A 17,589-nucleotide genomic window follows, 5' to 3' on the forward strand; every position below is an offset into this window, starting at 1 on the left:
TTTCTGATTTCCGTTCTTACAGGGAAGCTTTAGGATATTAGGCATACTATGTATAATAGAACAATTCATGTCTTAAAAAATTTTTTTGATTTGTTTTATTTATTTGTTTTACAATTTTAGTGGCCATGGAAGTATGTATTTATATGCGAAGCTTGTGTGGATACTTCTGCATTGGCATGATAAGACATCGATCTTTAAGCCCAGCTGTAATGCATTTATGCATTGCCGACGTTGTTGTTGTGTACAGATTATTTTGTTTTATTTTTAATGTACAACTACGTGGCTCCTGGTGTGTGCATGTAATATTGTATACATGTTCGTTCTGGGTTTTTTTGCACTTCATATTACTTTATGAATATCTGTTCGAACTTTACTCTACTTGAGTATGTTGTTTTGAATCAATTCTTGTCAAGTTACTGTAATTTTTCTTACTATACCTCATTTTCATTTATTTTTCGTTATTTTTTCATTTATGTATGTAGCTATGAATGTTGTTGTTTTTGTAGGGCGGGTATGTGACAGACAAACATTTAAAACGCTATCGCGCACGTCCGTTTTAGCGGCTAAATTCAGGCGCATCGTCCTGAGTGATGTCACCATATTTCCAAATGCCCAAATGCGCAGTAAGCGCAGCTTGCTGGGCAGCCCTATACTGCTCCACCAAATCTTTAAGCTTACGTTCGCGACGTTTTTCGGCTAACACATAGCCATCAGCTACCAATTGCTTACCAATATCGGCATTGGTAGCTGGGTCATGCACCGTTGCCAATGCCGGCCCAGTGGCAGGTTTTAGTTCGACATTCAATTTTACAGTGCGATTGAGCACATCCTCGGCAAACAATCGTAGTGCTTCTTCCTTGTCTTCATTATCGGAGGGAAGTTGAACCAAAGCAAGCGCATACTCGGTGGCATACGGCCTGTCGCTGGTGAATGCAGAAGGCAAGGCTGCCAAACGGTTTGTAGGCACAGTCTAAAAATACGAAAATTATCAGATGAAGTTTAGTAAAGAAACTAAAAATAAGTTAAATTCACAATCAAAAACTATGTGTTGTGTTAGTGTTGCGTGAAAACCAAGCTAGTCATATATATACTTTGATCCTCCATCATCTACCGTTTGCGCTCCAATTTTTTTACTTTCTACGGCGTCAAGGCGCAATGTAACAAAAAAATATTGTTTTTGCGTCATTTAACCGCGTCCAGCAATCCAATTCAGTTGCGCTACAGCCAAATTGACGATGGAGTTTATGCTCATGATAAGCAATGATCAAGCAATATATAACACCATTGAGGTATGCCAAATTTACTCGCTTTTTGCTTTCGCAAGCTTATGACTCATGCGTTACACTTGAAGACGGTAACGGATCTAAGGAGCTTGCATTTATTGATAGTTATTCTTATATATAGATATACACATACATATATTTTAACACTTATTGCACTCGCGATAACCTGAACTATACATATTTAAAATCAAGTGAATTTGAGATTACCAACGGTAGAAAAATATGCTGATTGGTAAATGCATTAATACACATCGTATATCAAACCATATTTTAATAAAATAAATTCAGGGGGATAAAAAAAAGACTTGATGAATTGAAAAAATAAACAGCAGAATCCTTCCATTTATTTGTAGCTTTGGTAAGCAGTGAGAGACCCAAATCCTTTCCAACAAGATCACGCAAATACAGGGTGGTCCATATAGTTTTTTTTAATAGCAATTTATTTTGGCAGTGACATGTCCTTCCCGCTGGGAATTTTGAGAGAAAGTCACTATCATATCTTCGCTTTACGCTTGTACAACGCTAAGAAATTGCAAATTTATTTCAGAAGTAAAAGTTGTGTAACCCAAACAGTGCGCATTTCTTCTCAGCGGCTACGTTGATAAGCAAAACTACCGCATCTGGATATCGGACCGCGCGTGATCGTCGAGAAGCCAATAAATACTCACGGAGCGACAGTTTGGAGCGGTGGTATCATCGACCCAGTTTTCTTTAAAAAAAAAACTGCTGGAAACATTTCTATTAATCGTAAGTGCTACAGACGCGTTGTAAATATTTTTTTTTTGGGACCAGAAATTGAAATCACGACGATCTTTTTTTCAGCAGGATGGCACGCCATGTCACAATTGATCTTTTGTGTTTAAAGTTCGGGAATCGTGTTATTAGCCGTCTCGGCGGTGTCAATTGGCCATATCGGAGCTGCGATTTGGAACCGTTAGATTTTTTTGTAATGTGCTGTGAAGGACCCATGTTGTACGAATAGTGCATTAATGATTTAAGCCCTTAAGAACATCAAGCAAGCCATTTTTAAGAGGCAGGAATAATGGGAATGTTTGCTCTTTCGAATAATCTAATAATACACCGTAAAATATTTTTGTCCTTTTTTATGAATAAAAAAAAACTATGCAAAATCACCCTGTACATAAATGAGTGCATGTATTTATAATTTGCAGCTACTGTTGGTGCATATGTAGTTCAGAATTTGGTTTGAAAGCAGCTTAAAGATGAACTTTAATTAATATTAGTGAATTTCCTAAATCGATATTCAAGGTGTTTATAAGTATACCGTAATTGATATTGTTCTCATTACAGAACTCGCTAAGATGCTTGTTATAGAGCGGTCAAGGTTAATTAAGTGTTCATGTCATCGCGAATGCACTGTATGTACATAATTGGCATATTCGCTTAATCTTACCTCTTTGTTGCCATAGTCGATATAGAGCACAGTAGCATTATTGCCTTGAACACGTTCCACCTTGGCACGATACCACTGATTGTCGGCAGAAAATTGAGCTGCGCATACATCTCCGCGCTTAGTAGTGTAAGCGCCAACTATTGGCGGGTTGACTTGGAAGTCAGCATGCAACTTGGCCATCATTGCCTCCAACTTCGCTCCATTCTCAACGGCTTGCGCAAAGAATGTCAAGTCAGCAGTAATCTCGGTTACAATAACATCCTCGTAGTTCACTTTACGTTCTACGGGTGCCTTTTCATCTTTCTCCTCTTCAACCACAACTGGTTTTTCTTCAACGACTTGTTCTACGTAATTTGCCCATATGTTCTTCTTGGCAGCCTTAGCGCGATCTTCGGCATTCTTTAGTTGACGGTAATATTCAGATTTTTCAGCGCTAAAGTGCACTTCGGCGAGCCCTTCTTCGACTAATGCCACTGACAAATTCACATTGTTATCCGTCCAAAGCCAACCGATAACTGAAGATCCGGCCTTGTCTGTGGTATCAATATGCACTGAGACATCCCGCTGTAAAACTCGGTCACGTGTGAAAGCTAAGGCCTCCTCACCGTAGGGTTCACCTTCTTGTGCTGGACTGCCATTCAGTGCAGGGCGTGAGGAACGCGGACATGAAATGCCAGCCAGTAGGAATGTCACCAGGCAGCTATCCTTCGGTACGTACAAACGTAGACGTGAACCACTTGCAACGAACTCAACTATACCCTCGGTGCGCAGAGCCCGCTGCCAAGATGGTAGATACTGTACTTTGATGCGGGAATGATCAACAGTCAAGTCATTAATACGTAATGGTACGTTATCCTTTTTGCCAAACATGCCCTTTTGACCCTTGATAGCCTGGCTTTCTGCAGCTAGAAGCTGATCGTATACTGAAGAACGCTGATCATCATCTTGACGATGACGTACGCAGTTGGCTAGACCCTTCGCGACCATAGCTTCAGCGACATTCTGTCCCCCCACCAAAACGGTGTAGCAATACTTCTCGGGGAAATTATCGCGTGCTGGCGAAATGTAATCCAAATTACATTGTACTTTTTTATTGATTAGTTTTTTGCGCAAAAATTCACGTGCTTCGAACATAAAGGGAATCTCATATAGTGGGCGGTAGTTTTTACCGCGTGGAGGTAACACAACCTCACCATCAGCACCGACACCGGAGCGAGTGTCACGTGGAGGACGAATAGAAGAGAAGAATATCTTCTTGACTAGTCCATTTGACAGGCGGACGCTTATGGCATCGCCATTAAACACTTCTACTACAGTGCCAGTGAAATCTTTTTCCTTAGCATTCACAGTAGGCGCCTTGGATTGGTAATCTTGCCACAAACGCAGTCGTTTGTCCTTAGCAGTTCGTTCGGCAGCACGTAACTTATCGGCACCTATTGGAAAAGAAGATGTGTTACTCTGTTAATATAGAATACACTGGAAAAATTAATAAAATTAGAAACAACATGTGGATTTGTCGGCGGGGTGAAATGATCTTGTCGCTTTAAATTTAAAAAAACGTCAAAATCTTGGAATCCGTCTTTAATTTCGCATCACATTGTGTTAAACAAGAGCATATCAATGGCATTGCAAATGAGTGCTCAGGTAACTCAAAGTGAGGCACTTTTCTTAAATATATAGTAACGATAATTAGTTGCAATAAGTTCAGCGTGGGCCGAATGAGATGGAAAATCTGTTAAACCACGTTGACCTTGATACTGAATATTGTTCTAACTTATGTGTATAAGGTTCAAGAAACTCTAAATCATCGACAAGAAAACACAAAGCTAGAAGTTGAACAAATGTGATTACACATTGTTCGCGTGCTGCAATACTGTCATAAAGTGCCACACATTCTCAGTCGAAACCAGCATAGTTGAAATTTCTTTGTAAGAGATATATACCGCTTTTAAAATATTCTCCTGTATTTTTGGGGGAATGTTGACCGGATATGAATTCGAGTCATTGCAAGTCAGTATTGCAGCACACCTAAAAACTTTAAACATTTCAAAAACTTACCACTCTTCATGACGGCCATCGACCAGTCGACACACTTAGCCAAACCTTCGCGCAGCAACGATTCGGCAATGTTGCCTTTTGGGAATATGATTGTGCCAATAAAATTTGAATTGTTGACGGACTCAAGACGTATTTCAACTTCACGCTGAAGTAAACGCGATTCCACGAAAAAACGCGCCTCATCGGCAAATGGAATTTTCACACTCAGATCCGGTTTGCCATCTGCATCAAGTTTCACTCCTGGACAACGGATACCCGAAATCATTAAAGTAATGTATTGGAATTCAGGCAGCAAGAAGGCACGAACCGTCGACCCATCTCGAACATGTTCAATAATAGCTTTGACGGGTTTACCACCATAATATTCAACAAGATGAGCAGGATTTTCTTGTGTCCATTTAATATAGCGCACCTTGTCAACAGGTGGAACATGTGACCATCTGCCGCGATTCGCCGACTTTGCTTGATCTTCTAGCTCGATAAGACGTTGCAGTTCGCTAGATGGTCTACCCTCCCGGCGGACTGTCACAAAACCTTCGCGTACCATAGTCTCGACAACATTCTCGCCGCTTTCAGCATCCTTACCGAGCCAAACAAAACCATACTCCCGATTGGAATTCGTAGGTTTCTCAAAGGAGAATAAAACTTCTTCGCCGATGAGTTTCTTCCGTAGAAATTCGCGGGAATCCCAAGCCCAGGGTTCGTCTTTAGTTTCATCGCCTCCGGCGCCTGGGCGACGTGCTAGCTTGGGTGCAAGAACATACGAAAAAGTGATTTGTTTTTCCGGTGGTGGCGCACCTTTTTGGGCACGAATAACAACGGTGTCACCAGAAAGAACCTGTTGAAAAGAGAATGAAATTATCGGATATGTTATAATAACCAAGAAGATATGTGAACTTGTTTGAAAATAATTATATAAAACGAGGTTAAAACATCCAACAACATATGTACTTACACAATACTACATTAGACCAAAGAAACTATTAGATTTCAAACACACCATAAATTAACCTTTCATTCAGAAAAAAATTAAAATACGTTTTTCAAGATTCATAAAAATGTGTACGTAAAACGAACACTATTATTACTAAGTAGCTATGAAATATTCTTAATTTTGTAACGAATTGCAATAGAAATAGAAGCCACTTTCAAATTAATTGAATCAACCTAGCACTCTATACTTTACTTTGCTAGTTAAATATAATATTACACAACTGACTTAACACGTGCTGAGGGTACTGAAATAAACGAAGTGTTGTGCACATTCGCTTTGCGTGCTGCAGAGCAATACATTCTTAGCGCCATCTATATGTCGGTTACGCGATAAGGAAATGCTACACGTTCAGCGATATTTACAGACCTCTTATAAAGAAAATTTTATGGATCCAGATTGTAAATTATTTGAATATCCATCAATAAATAATGGGTGTGTAGGTTTCTTCTTTCTGCGTATTGCAGTCGGCGACGAGATTTAATTAATCGGCGCGATAAATATTGAATATCTAGCGTATGTTGCTCCCCAAGAATGATATTTATTTCAAGAATTTGAATTACAGTCTGTCTAATAGAAGCGTGACCGGCAAAATTCAAGCCTAGAGTTCCGTTATAAAAAAATTTAAATCCCTTTCGCAATTTGTAAGTTTTGTGAGAAATTTAGAAAGTGTACGTAGTTTTTACAAAATGTTCCTATGTACACACCCTAAAGGTTAAGAAAAAAAAATCACGTGCATCTACAGCACAATGTTTGAAGAAGTCGACGACGTTCATATATAAAGCGTCTTTCACAAAAGACGCCTAGATGTCAGTAGGGAATAATTCCTAGGCGATACCTTTTTTATCTCATCTTTGACATTTGTCAAGTAGACAGATGCACAATTTTACATGATAGAACTATGCGCTAAAATTATTGAAACTTCTGAAAATGGTCGATCTTTAAGAATAGCAGATTTTTTTATTGGAAATAATCGTCCATTTTGGGTTAACAATTCAAAGGTTGGTGAAATATTTTCAATACACTGGTTCTGTCGAGGTTAGAAAAGGACTTGTAGACCAAGCCTGTAGTGATCATGGTGAACATTTAACCGATATCATTTCTCACATATTATTAAGTCATATTTTCTGCAATTACGTGCCGAAATTTCAAGCCAATCAGAGCAAAGCTGAGCGAGTTATAGCAGTTTTTCCGAGGAGATTTCACAGTTTTGTTATTTGACAATCGATTTTCATGATTGCTTAAGGTACTTGACCACCTTATAAGTTTCAAAAAATTAAATTTTTTTTTTTACATTTTTTCAATCCTTATACTTTTAAAAATCATCACCTGAAACTGTTTTTTTAAATTCGAATTCTAACAAAGTGAAATCAGTGAAAATGTGCAGGCGCATCCTGCACTCATTACTTGCTGACTCAGCGGAAAGAAAATAGCAAGTTTTAACTTTAAACGCGTTTTTCCAGAAATTACTTTTTTTCGAATGGCGGACACTTTATCTCCGAAACTGCCTAGCCGATTTTAATGATTTTGGTCTTGTTTTATTTGTTAAGATGTTTTGTATGCCAATTTACCACATTTTGCAAAAAAAAAGTTAATAAAGTATTGCTTTTTAAGCATAACATTGTGAAAAACAGGGGTGTTTTCTTAACTTTTTTTCAAACATCCGCCATTTTTTTATTATTTTTTTTTTTGTCAGTTTGTGGTAAATTCTCACGCAAGGAACCTTCCTTTTGAAAATTTTGTTTCTCTCTTTTGTTTTAGAATTACCATTTCTAAGATTAACTGTCCGCCGCAAGACATGATTTTCTTCAGGCCTCGACTTTGGCGCCTCCTGGATATATGTTAAAAAAAGAAATTTTAATAAATCAATTTTTTTTGTATTATATAAGCTCTAAATAAAAATTAAAAAAAAAATTTATTTTAATATATTATACAGAACATGAAAAAAAAATTATTGAATATGTTGTACTTTTTAGCTTTCCAAGGTGGTCAAGTACCTTAAGATTTTTTTATCATTTGGTATTTCATGTCCGGAGATTCGAGCTTGGTCACTTCCGAATGACGCACCCACCCATTCGATCATCGAATATATAGAAATTAAAAACGATGACAATATTGAGGGAGTATTTTGACTAGCTCTTAAATGTTGGTTTATAAAAGTTAGCAGATTCAATGACATAACATTTCATATAATGTTTTTGGAGTTAGATTTTGTTTGTAATTTTTTTAACATGGTTCATTCTTTAACTAAAACAATATTTTGAATGAATTTTTGTACATGAAATTTTAGTAAAATAAGTAAATAGTTTTAAGCGGCTAAAAAATAGCTGAGATTTTCAATACACTTTTTCTGATGGCTTTTTGGACTCTCCTCCATATAACAATGAATTTCTTGTGAGAGAAGGTGAGCATAACAGTTGAAAAAAAAATCAACTCCCGCTTCTATAATTTGCACATGTTGACAAGTTGCAATTCCAGCGAATGCTGGAATAACACTACTGAAAAGGTAAAAATACTAACAACCAAAACACTAGGAATAAAAATTAATATGGATAGAAAAATTTATGGACAAAATATTTGATGAACTTGATGAATGAGAGATGAACATTAATGAGCATAAACGAAGAAACAAGTGAATCAGAAGCAAAATAAGACACGTGAGGAGCCAATGAATGAAAAGACAATGTGATGATATCGAACGACTGGAGAAGCTGCATGCCATTTTTAATTTCGCGAGCAAACTAAAGAAAATATGCAGCAAGACAAGGCACACTGCAATTAATATGTTACAAACAACATAATTATAACAGACGAAAACAAAAAAATTCAATATTTGGTTCCAATATGTCAATGAACCATTTAAACCCGACTAGTATAAACAATATAACAGGTGATCCATTATTTAAGATAACTACGTCTGAAAGAAGAAATTCAATCGAAATATCACAATTAAAAAGAGCATGAGTTGTGACAAAATCTCACCGGGTATTTTGAAACTTATAGGTGATAGGAATATAAAAAATGCGTGGCGATTATGGGAATAACTCAATTTGGTTTTAAAAAAGCTTTAGGAACCAGAGAAGCAATATTTGGCTTTCAAACACTTACACAAAACTCACAGGACGCCAAGATATCTGTATGTTTTTTATAGACTACGAGAAAGCCTTTGGCAAAATACAACATAAGCTATTTAAAATTGGACATAAACAAATATGACATTAAGTACATATAAAGCTTACATTACAACTAGACTGGAAAAAGTAGATTCGAGGACATTTCCACAAAAGAGACAAAAATTAACAGGCGGGATAGGCACGGTTGCATGCTATCTCCATTATTATTTAAAATGTATGCAAAAAAATATTTGAAGAAGAAATAAATACCGATGGAATAAAGGCTATATTAATGGAACGTACATACAGTATTGGTCAAAACTATAGCACCCCTAGTGCATTATTTGCGGTTGCTGATTTTCTCAAAACAATGAGATCGGAAATAAAAATTGTATGCATATTTTTTTTTTTTTTTTAATTCACTTTTAATAAAACAGCACGCTTGTGACCAATTTCTTTTATTGCAAAAGTTTAACATAAAATAGTTCATAGTAGGAAAAATTCAATGAAAACTAAAGCACCCTCTATATGGGTGTAAACAAATACATTTCTATGCTACTATTTTGTAGGAAACCCCTTATTATGATGCACATCTTTTAAGTATTAAAGATATTAAGTTATCAATAACATTTTGCGATATGCCTTCTCATGCTGCTTTTATAATTGCAAATAGTTCGTCCAGGGTCCTACAGTTTCTCCCTACTAATTTTCATATTAACGATTTCCCATAAGTTCTTAACTGGGTGGAGATCAGGGGACTGACCTGGCCACTTTTAAACGTTTATGCCATTACGTCGCAGCCAAGTTTTAGTCAATGAAAAACAACCCCATACCATTATGTTATCACCACTGTTTTTGGTATTAACAAAGCATCGTAACCACTTGGACGTAGGCCGAACTACAACGAAAGGTCAATACCAACTAAACACCAATATCGATTGTCAGTTGTTAGTTTGCTCTCTTTTTCGGCACATACAACCGTAATGACCACTAAGGTCCAACACGGCAACAAGTTCCTTAAATTGCTAATCGGTAGTACTTGAAGCGATACAAAAAAATGTTGCTGGCGACATTTAAAGTACTAATGTCACGCAGTGGATAAAGCTCCAAACCTGGCAGAATATTGCTATTAGGGTAGCCACGGGATGCACCAACGTGGAATTCAAAATTCCTCTCAAAATTTTTTTCCACCATACCTATCGAGCAAAACTGGTAACCCATCATCCGTGCCTTTATTAGGTTTTTGGCCGAGCTCTTCCTCCTGGTGTGCGATTAATTTTTGATCTACCTTTTTCCCAAAAGGGGAACATATTTTATCCCTTTTTTGGAATTGTTTGGGGTTAAGCATTGACGTTGCAGTTCAAAAGAGAGAAATGTCGGAATCACGTCTAATTCTTGAATGTAACCATAGATAATAATGTAACTTGGTCAGAATTTAAGCAAAGAAACGCAATAACAGATCACTGTGACATTGAAATAAAATAAAATCAGTTGTTCTACTATCACATTGTATGAATTCTCCTTGGACAAAAAGATATTTAGGAGTACAGTTAAACCTGGATTATCTGTAATTCCAGGAACCGGGATACTGAACCATTTATTTGTTACCTCTATTATCATGAAGTGTGCCACATACAAAGACCTTTACTCAAACCACATTGGACAGGTAGCAGCAGTAGGGTTTCAATTTTCTTGTATTTCATTCATTTCGTCCCTAAATCGTTAAATTTTTACAAATTTGTGGTTAGTGGTTATATCGACTACATTTTGTGTAATATCATAATTTTTGAAGCAAACCTTTTGTGTCAGTAATAGAAAGCCAACACAACAAAATATGGTATGAATGTTGACACTTCTTTGGCGTCTTTTGTCACGTGCTCAGTAGATAATTTGTAATTTACTAGAAACGTTTTCGATACATTCAAGTACAAGTCCTAAAAATACCTCAAAAAGTTTGTACCGACCGTTCAAAATACCGCTGCTGTAAAGGAAAGAATTGAAGATCAAAATGTAATTGAACGGCGTCGGAGTATAAGGAAACATGGTAACAATGACTTTTGGCCTATAGTTCATGGCTTGATATGTACATACTATCTACACTTCTGAAAAGATGGTGCGACATGCACACTGCCAACAAAAAATGAATTTATTGCAAATAAAATTCCTGAGAATAGGTTCATGATACTTTTTCAGTAATTTGTACACCATATCAAAACGTTTATTTGAATAAACCAGAAATAAATGAAGCTCTGAAAGATAACACTCGGCTCGAAATTATCGTTATACATATAGACCCAATATAGCTAAATATGAATAAAATAGAATAAAAAAAAAATTACGAAAAGGATAGACATCTGTAAGGGTACATGCTTCGAATTGAAACCTTCATAACTGACAAACATTTGCACAAAATTGGGTATACGTTACCAGAAGGCAAGGCGTTTTAATGCTGTGTAGTAGTACTCTATATTAGCGCATACATTCATAAATTAACAATTTACCTCGCAAAAAGTAAAATTCGTTTGATGTATCTAATTCTTTTATTTTGTACTTTTGAAGGACGATTGCAGCAAAGCCTCATTAGGGTAATCAGACACGATACTACGTACATGCATACATACATACCTGAGCATGCATACATATGTATGTATGTGTCTATAAAGCTGCTTACTATTTCACCCAAATTTATGAATTGCTTTTCTAGTGTCAAACTGTAAGGTGCTATCTTGTGAAAAGAAAATAAAAACAATTACATATTTAAACGAAATGAAATGAAATTTCTTGAAAGTATTTGAAGTCTTTAAAGATCAAGTCCTACAAAATGTATAGTATGTGTGGCAAACGCATTTTCAATGAAAGTGAGGTTATAAACGAAACTCCAAAATCTGAAAGCGGTGAGCAGGCAAACACTGACATCTGCCACTGCGGCGTTAACGTCAAACCCAGCGACGCTTTCCAACGCCAATTAATCGCCCTTTATGAAGAAAATCGCGGAACGTCACAATGGCATGACCGGTAATTCAATGGTTGGCCGCCTATGGAGTAAGCAGCGCTGCTTATGAAGCCATTGACGCAGAATCCCTTGTTGTATATAATACACAAAGTAAAATACCAACGGTCCCTTCTAAAATCTGCCAAGTTGGCACCTCCATAAAACTTTCATTTCACTATGTTTGTACTGCTCACTCACATTATTAATACCATAACCACATCCCTCTCACACACACTTAAAACTTGTGCTGTCGGCGTGAACGTTTGTCGCCAGCTCGCTGCTACCACAATTTCAACCAGATTTTCCCCTTACCTTTGCTTTATTGAAAATCGACCAATCTATATCACTAAAATTTTGCTTAATTCCGGATTTTGAAACACTTATCCTATCAATTTCGATGCATATAAGTTTTTACTGACCTGTTTCACGACACCACGCCGCTTTGGTACAACCGCTGCTGAATCGCCATCCTTATTTGTCGCCGTGGCTGGAGCTGTCGCTGCTGGTCCACTCATTTCGCTTCAATATAACTTGCTTGCTATAGCGGGTATTTATGCACTGATAATTCGTGACGATTGCACTATTTAATTAAGGTTTTTCTTGCTTTCTGCAATTAAAATATAATTGAAGACGCGGAAAAAATTATTCTGCTTGAACTCAATGTTCACCTTTCTGCTTCTGCTTCGTCCGTTCCACGTTTGCACGAGTATTAACACACCACCGCCCGTGAAATTTTGCTTCGGTTTGACAGCAGTCAGGCAGTTGTGGCAACGAATACGAACAAACGTCACTAACGTCAAATGTCATGTGACGCCATGCAACTAATGCCACATCTACACATATAGCATTTTATAAATAGATAAATATAATTGGCAATATATTGCCAATAGAGACTGCCATTTTTTAAAGCAATAAATACAAGTTTAAATAATTTGATAAGTATTGCCCAATATGAATTGAATACAGAGGGTGGCATTTTCCGAAAGTAGACACTTTAATAATACAATTCAAAAAGGAGGGGAAATTACAAGCTTTCAAAAATTCAGTGAAAAGATTGGTAATATTATGATTTGTGAGATTTAAAAAAAACTAAACGAAGTGCTGTGTATTGAATTGTAAAAGCACAAATTGAAATAAAGCCGCCAGAGCTTCCCAATGATTACCTTCGTCCATTGCAAGAGCGGCACCTCTTCCGAACGAAAAATTACCCGGAAGCCTTAAATCGCTTCCAAAGAAGGCACTTGCGGTGATTAATCAGTAGTTTCATGAACAGCTGAGCGATAGGACAACAGAAACATTTGGATGTGTTTCCCTAATTTAATTGGCACTTTCCAACTACATTGGTTGGCAAAAGTTCTCTCCATTATATCTTTCACGCGGTTGGTGACATCATTGCAGCAACGCAAGCAGGTGGTGCATAGCTAAGACCAATGAATAAATCTTTCTGCTCCCTCTTGATGGTCAACTTTACATGGGCAAAATCCAGGCATGCCGACAACTGACTGGAAGGTGTTGGATTTGTCGAAACCAGCAACTACTGACGGGGACCAGAAGTACATCCTCCAAATCCACAACCCGGCAGAGAACGCACAATTGGAGATGCTGGCATGGGGAGTTGGCAGCGTGTTCCTTCGCCTCAAAAAACGCAACCCGAAAGATGGCAATAACAATACGTTCGAGACGGAGGAGGCGGGAAAGAGTCTCGGTATAGAAGAGTTCTTGGAAGCCTCCCTTACAGGAAGTGGAGAATGGTGAGCTGAAGGAAGTATTCAACCTCGCGAAGGTACCGGAATCAAATGTTGAAGGTCCTTCAAATAAACCTCCACAAATTAAAAACGCTTCGGCCGAGATATAAACGACAGAAGTGAGTCATTACTCAATTATATTCTTCAAACTAGTGTAGATATAGCTAATAAAGGTGAGGAACTAACATATATTAGACCCACTTCGAAGAATGTACTTTAATACTCTTCGCAAGCAGGTATGTTATGGTACAGGAGTAGTAAACAGAAACAGTAAAATGGATGCGGGTATTTACTTACTATTCAAAATTAGGGATTAGACAGCCAATAAGGCTCCGGAGTATTTTCCAAGCGGAAGTTTTTGTTCTTGGGAAAGCTGCAGAGCTAGCCTTCACAAAAACCGAGAGTAACTCAATAATTAATATTTATGTGGAACGTCAAGCAGTAATAACCTCATATTGTATTAAGTCCAAAAATATCCAACAGGGCAGGGAAGCTGCAAACAGAAAGCTATACATCTATTGGGTATCGAGTCTCAGAGACATCATACGAAACGAAATAGTAGATGAGATATTTAAAAGAGCTGTTAACCTACCTTCGGAACAAAAGAACGACATATAAAAACTGCTAAATATAATAAACAAAAAGCAAGCGGATCCACTTCTGGAGCTGCCTGCAGTACTTCCGTGATGGAGCCCTTAAGTGAGAAAACAGCGAATTTATCTGCAGTACTCTAGTGATTTTTTACTGTTTCGAGCTGGAGTTTAAAGATTGGAACCACTGGTTAAAATATTCGGGCTATCCAGTAGTAGTTCATAGAGGCGAGCTTACACTGCATCTACTTCAGCCTCAATTGTTGCCACGTTAGCTGTGTCTTCTGCGCTTCTAATTGTGTATCTTGCTTTTCCAGCTGCGCTTTTTATCTGCGACAGCAGCTCCACTGACATTTGTGAGGTCCGCAATAATATCTGTGCCGACATTTCTGATATTCCAGCCTTTTCACAATCATGTTTATACCTGTTGATAGTTTTTTAAGTTCCTCACTCTCTTCCACTTTAATTGATAATACTTCAGCTTCCATCTGGAATACACATTCGTCTACACAGATGTTCTCTGCTTCCATAGTCTGGTGTAGTAGTGCTTGCAACTCTGTTTTTTTCCAGAAGTTGATAAAGTACGCTGTTCCAACTCCTTCCTAAGATGCGGAATATAAAGTTCAATAAACTTTGTAATTTTAAGGTTCTTGTTTTATAGAACTTTTTCCAACATTCTCTGTAGTCGAATGATTGGACCGTGACTACCATTTTGAAGTGCACAAGTTCGAATCCCCATTCATTAAACACCAAATGATAGAAAAGGTCTTTTCTAGAGCGGTCGCCCTCGGCAAGGCATCGGCGAGCCTCCGATAGTATTTTTGTAATGCAAAAGCTCATCTTAATAAATAATTGGTCGTTTGGAGTCGGTCTAAACTGTAGGTTCTCATTTGTCAACAACATCAAGACACAAACCATAAATAGGAGGAGGAGTTCGATGAAACACGCAATGAGTAAGTGTCAAGAGTGTAAGTACCAATCATATCGCACTTGTTACTTTAAAGCGTAACAACTCAAAATCTGAACATTTTCAGTAGAGACGAAAAACTGTTTCCGTAAATATTAATAATATAGGTATTACAAGGGAAAAAATATGTAATTGCACGAAAATATCATTAAAAACAATATAACGGTTGTTTCATTCTTATTTGTTTAGTAGTTGCGCTAAAATAACAAATTTTTGAGTGGTTACTCTTTTCCTTTTCTTTTTAAGTTGTTACGCTTTAACGTAACAAGTGCGATATGTACATATATATTGTAACAAAACGCGAGTGTTCCCGAATCGACTGGTAATTGCGGGAATTCCGAACGAATGGGATATCAAAACAAAAACAAGAATTCGCCTTGGCGAGAAGAAACTCGCCGGAAGATACGAGCACGTCAAGAATCATTTCCACGACAGTCGGTTCTACGTTACCGAAACGACCCTGATTTATATCCGGTCAAGGACTGTCACTCCAGCAGCATTCCCAGTATGTAAGTATGGGGAATGTTTATGCTGCTACAACGAACACATCACGTCAAGATTGCGCCTTCCGAAATCGCCGTGTCGTAAGAGCCCATGAATAAACAAGCAAAAAATAAAGGGAATTATTGGTTTGTGAAGAAGAAGAGTAGGCGAAAACAACCAAACACAAGAGATTATATTATATATACACACACACATACTTTCTTGCCACGCCGTCTCGCGCATAAAAACGCAAACAAACTGAATTTGAAGGCGTTATATTCATTTGTGCGTTCAAAATTTAACACACGCCACTTCGTTTTAATTAGTTTAAATCTCACAAATCACAATACTATCAAGCCATTCACTGAATTTTCACAAACATGTAATTTCTCCTACTTTTGCTTGTTTCATTCGTTTGTTTTGTATTGCGAAGGGAGTTGACGTCAGAATAAAGTAACTGTTGTTTAATAGCGCCACCTTCAATATTCAATTCGTCTTGTTCACAAACAAATAACTTTTCTTCCTTCGGAAGACGTCACCTTTAGTTGCTCTACACCGTGCACTGTCGTTCTTAAAAATGTAAAAACGTGTTTGGGGGCATTTTGCTGTTTAACACGCGGCACTTGTTAGTTTGTTTAATTTAAAGGCCACATATCTTTAAATTATAATTTTACCAAACCATTCAGAGAATATTTATAAACAAGTAATTTCTATTCCTTTTGTTTATTTCATGTGATGACGCCAGGTTGTTGTTGTCAAAATTGCGGAAAATAAATTAGCGATTTTCGAAAGACGTTACCTTTGCTGTTCTGTATGCCGTGAAAAGCTTGTTTACAACCACCAACATTGAAAACAATAAAAACAGTTTCCCGCTCTTTCCTCCTCTTAAAGTCACGAATTGCTTTAACAAAAGTTGCCCTATGTGAATATGGGCACGGTAGAATAAAAATAGAAAAGAAACAAAATTTGAATGTTAATAATTTACTTATTTATTTTTTTGTAAAAACGATGGAAGTGACCACACTACCGACTTTCCCTCCAAATTTAAATGATGGTGTTGGAATTGTACACTTCTTTAGGAACATATCCCCAAAACTAATTAGAAGCTCATCTTCGGTCCAATTGCATGAAGTTATAATAAATACACTGTTCTTATCCATAATTTTTTGAATGGTACGAAGGTAAGCTTCCCGTTTCTCCTTGGGATTGTCTGGGCATAAGCTGATGGCGTCGTAAGTACCTTTGTCGTGTACAATTCCAAAAGTACCTATTTCTTGCAGACATAATTCTGTATTCAACAAATCGGCGACTTTATAACGGATGTTTAACTCTTGATCCTTAGCAATTTCTCTAGCTAATTCAATCGCATTTTGGGAGTAGTCTACTCCAAGTAAATCAGTATACCCCTCTCGGGCCAATTCAATTAAAATCATGCCATTGCCACAGCCCACGTCAACGATTTTTACATCTGTGGAGATATTGTCTTGCTTAAGTATCCAGTTCACTACTCGAATTTGAGAATCTTCATCAAACCATATTTCTCCAACATCGCCATGGTTTTTGTAATTTTTTATTTCACGACCATAGCTGCAGTCCCAATATTCCTTTGTACCCAGTTCGGAGCCATTTAGCTCATCTACAGACATTGTTTTTTAACCAAAAAAGTGACTTTACCAAATCTATGAAATATTTGTGCGTACTTGCATGCGGAAAATATGCCTATAATAATATTTACATATCGGCTGCTGTTTATTCGGATATTCACGATAACGTATTCAGGATTGTAAAAATGTAGTTCCCACGATACGTTTTTCTACGGTTGTAATTATACATGGAACATATTTAAAAAATATGAAAAAATTTGACTAAGTTTATATTTATTGATTCAACAAAAACCTTTTTAAGTTACTGTAAAGTTTATATATTTGAAGATACTCTAAAAATAGTGTATTT

General features: G+C 37.1%; 2 protein-coding genes across 3 annotated transcripts; both read right to left on the reverse strand.

Annotated features, from left to right (window-relative positions):
* Window positions 1-70: 70 nt before the first annotated feature.
* LOC129242927 (staphylococcal nuclease domain-containing protein 1) lies at window positions 71-12,651 on the reverse strand. Of its 2 annotated transcripts, XM_054879860.1 has the most exons (5): window positions 12,520-12,651; window positions 12,271-12,458; window positions 4,756-5,593; window positions 2,698-4,130; window positions 71-970 (listed from the first exon to the last, which is right to left on the reverse strand). In XM_054879860.1, the coding sequence occupies exons 2-5, from the start codon at window positions 12,364-12,366 to the stop codon at window positions 557-559; spliced, it is 2,781 nt and encodes a 926-aa protein (XP_054735835.1). In that variant the 5' UTR covers window positions 12,367-12,458; window positions 12,520-12,651; the 3' UTR covers window positions 71-556. The 2 variants fall into 2 exon arrangements, with proteins under 2 accessions (XP_054735835.1, XP_054735836.1); XM_054879861.1 differs by lacking the exon at window positions 12,520-12,651 and having other exon boundaries at window positions 12,271-12,513.
* A 3,950-nt stretch (window positions 12,652-16,601) lies between these two features.
* On the reverse strand, window positions 16,602-17,376 carry LOC129241035 (EEF1A lysine methyltransferase 2). Its single transcript, XM_054877162.1, has one exon. The coding sequence runs from the start codon at window positions 17,280-17,282 to the stop codon at window positions 16,626-16,628; it is 657 nt and encodes a 218-aa protein (XP_054733137.1). The 5' UTR covers window positions 17,283-17,376; the 3' UTR covers window positions 16,602-16,625.
* Between the last annotated feature and the right edge of the window lie 213 nt (window positions 17,377-17,589).

The sequence above is a fragment of the Anastrepha obliqua genome, chromosome 3 (genome assembly GCF_027943255.1).
Source record: "Anastrepha obliqua isolate idAnaObli1 chromosome 3, idAnaObli1_1.0, whole genome shotgun sequence".
Classification (NCBI taxonomy): domain Eukaryota; kingdom Metazoa; phylum Arthropoda; class Insecta; order Diptera; family Tephritidae; genus Anastrepha; species Anastrepha obliqua.

Excerpts from the sequence above, each read along its gene's own strand:
- LOC129241035 (XM_054877162.1), bottom strand. The coding sequence starts at position 17,282 with ATGTCTGTAGATGAGCTAAATGGCTCCGAACTGGGTACAAAGGAATAT.
- LOC129242927 (XM_054879860.1), bottom strand. The coding sequence starts at position 12,366 with ATGAGTGGACCAGCAGCGACAGCTCCAGCCACGGCGACAAATAAGGAT. Across the intron at positions 5,594-12,270 it reads GGCGTGGTGTCGTGAAACAG|GTTCTTTCTGGTGACACCGT; the intron begins GTCAGTAAAAAC and ends TCTTTTCAACAG. Across the intron at positions 4,131-4,755 it reads GATGGCCGTCATGAAGAGTG|GTGCCGATAAGTTACGTGCT; the intron begins GTAAGTTTTTGA and ends CTTTTCCAATAG.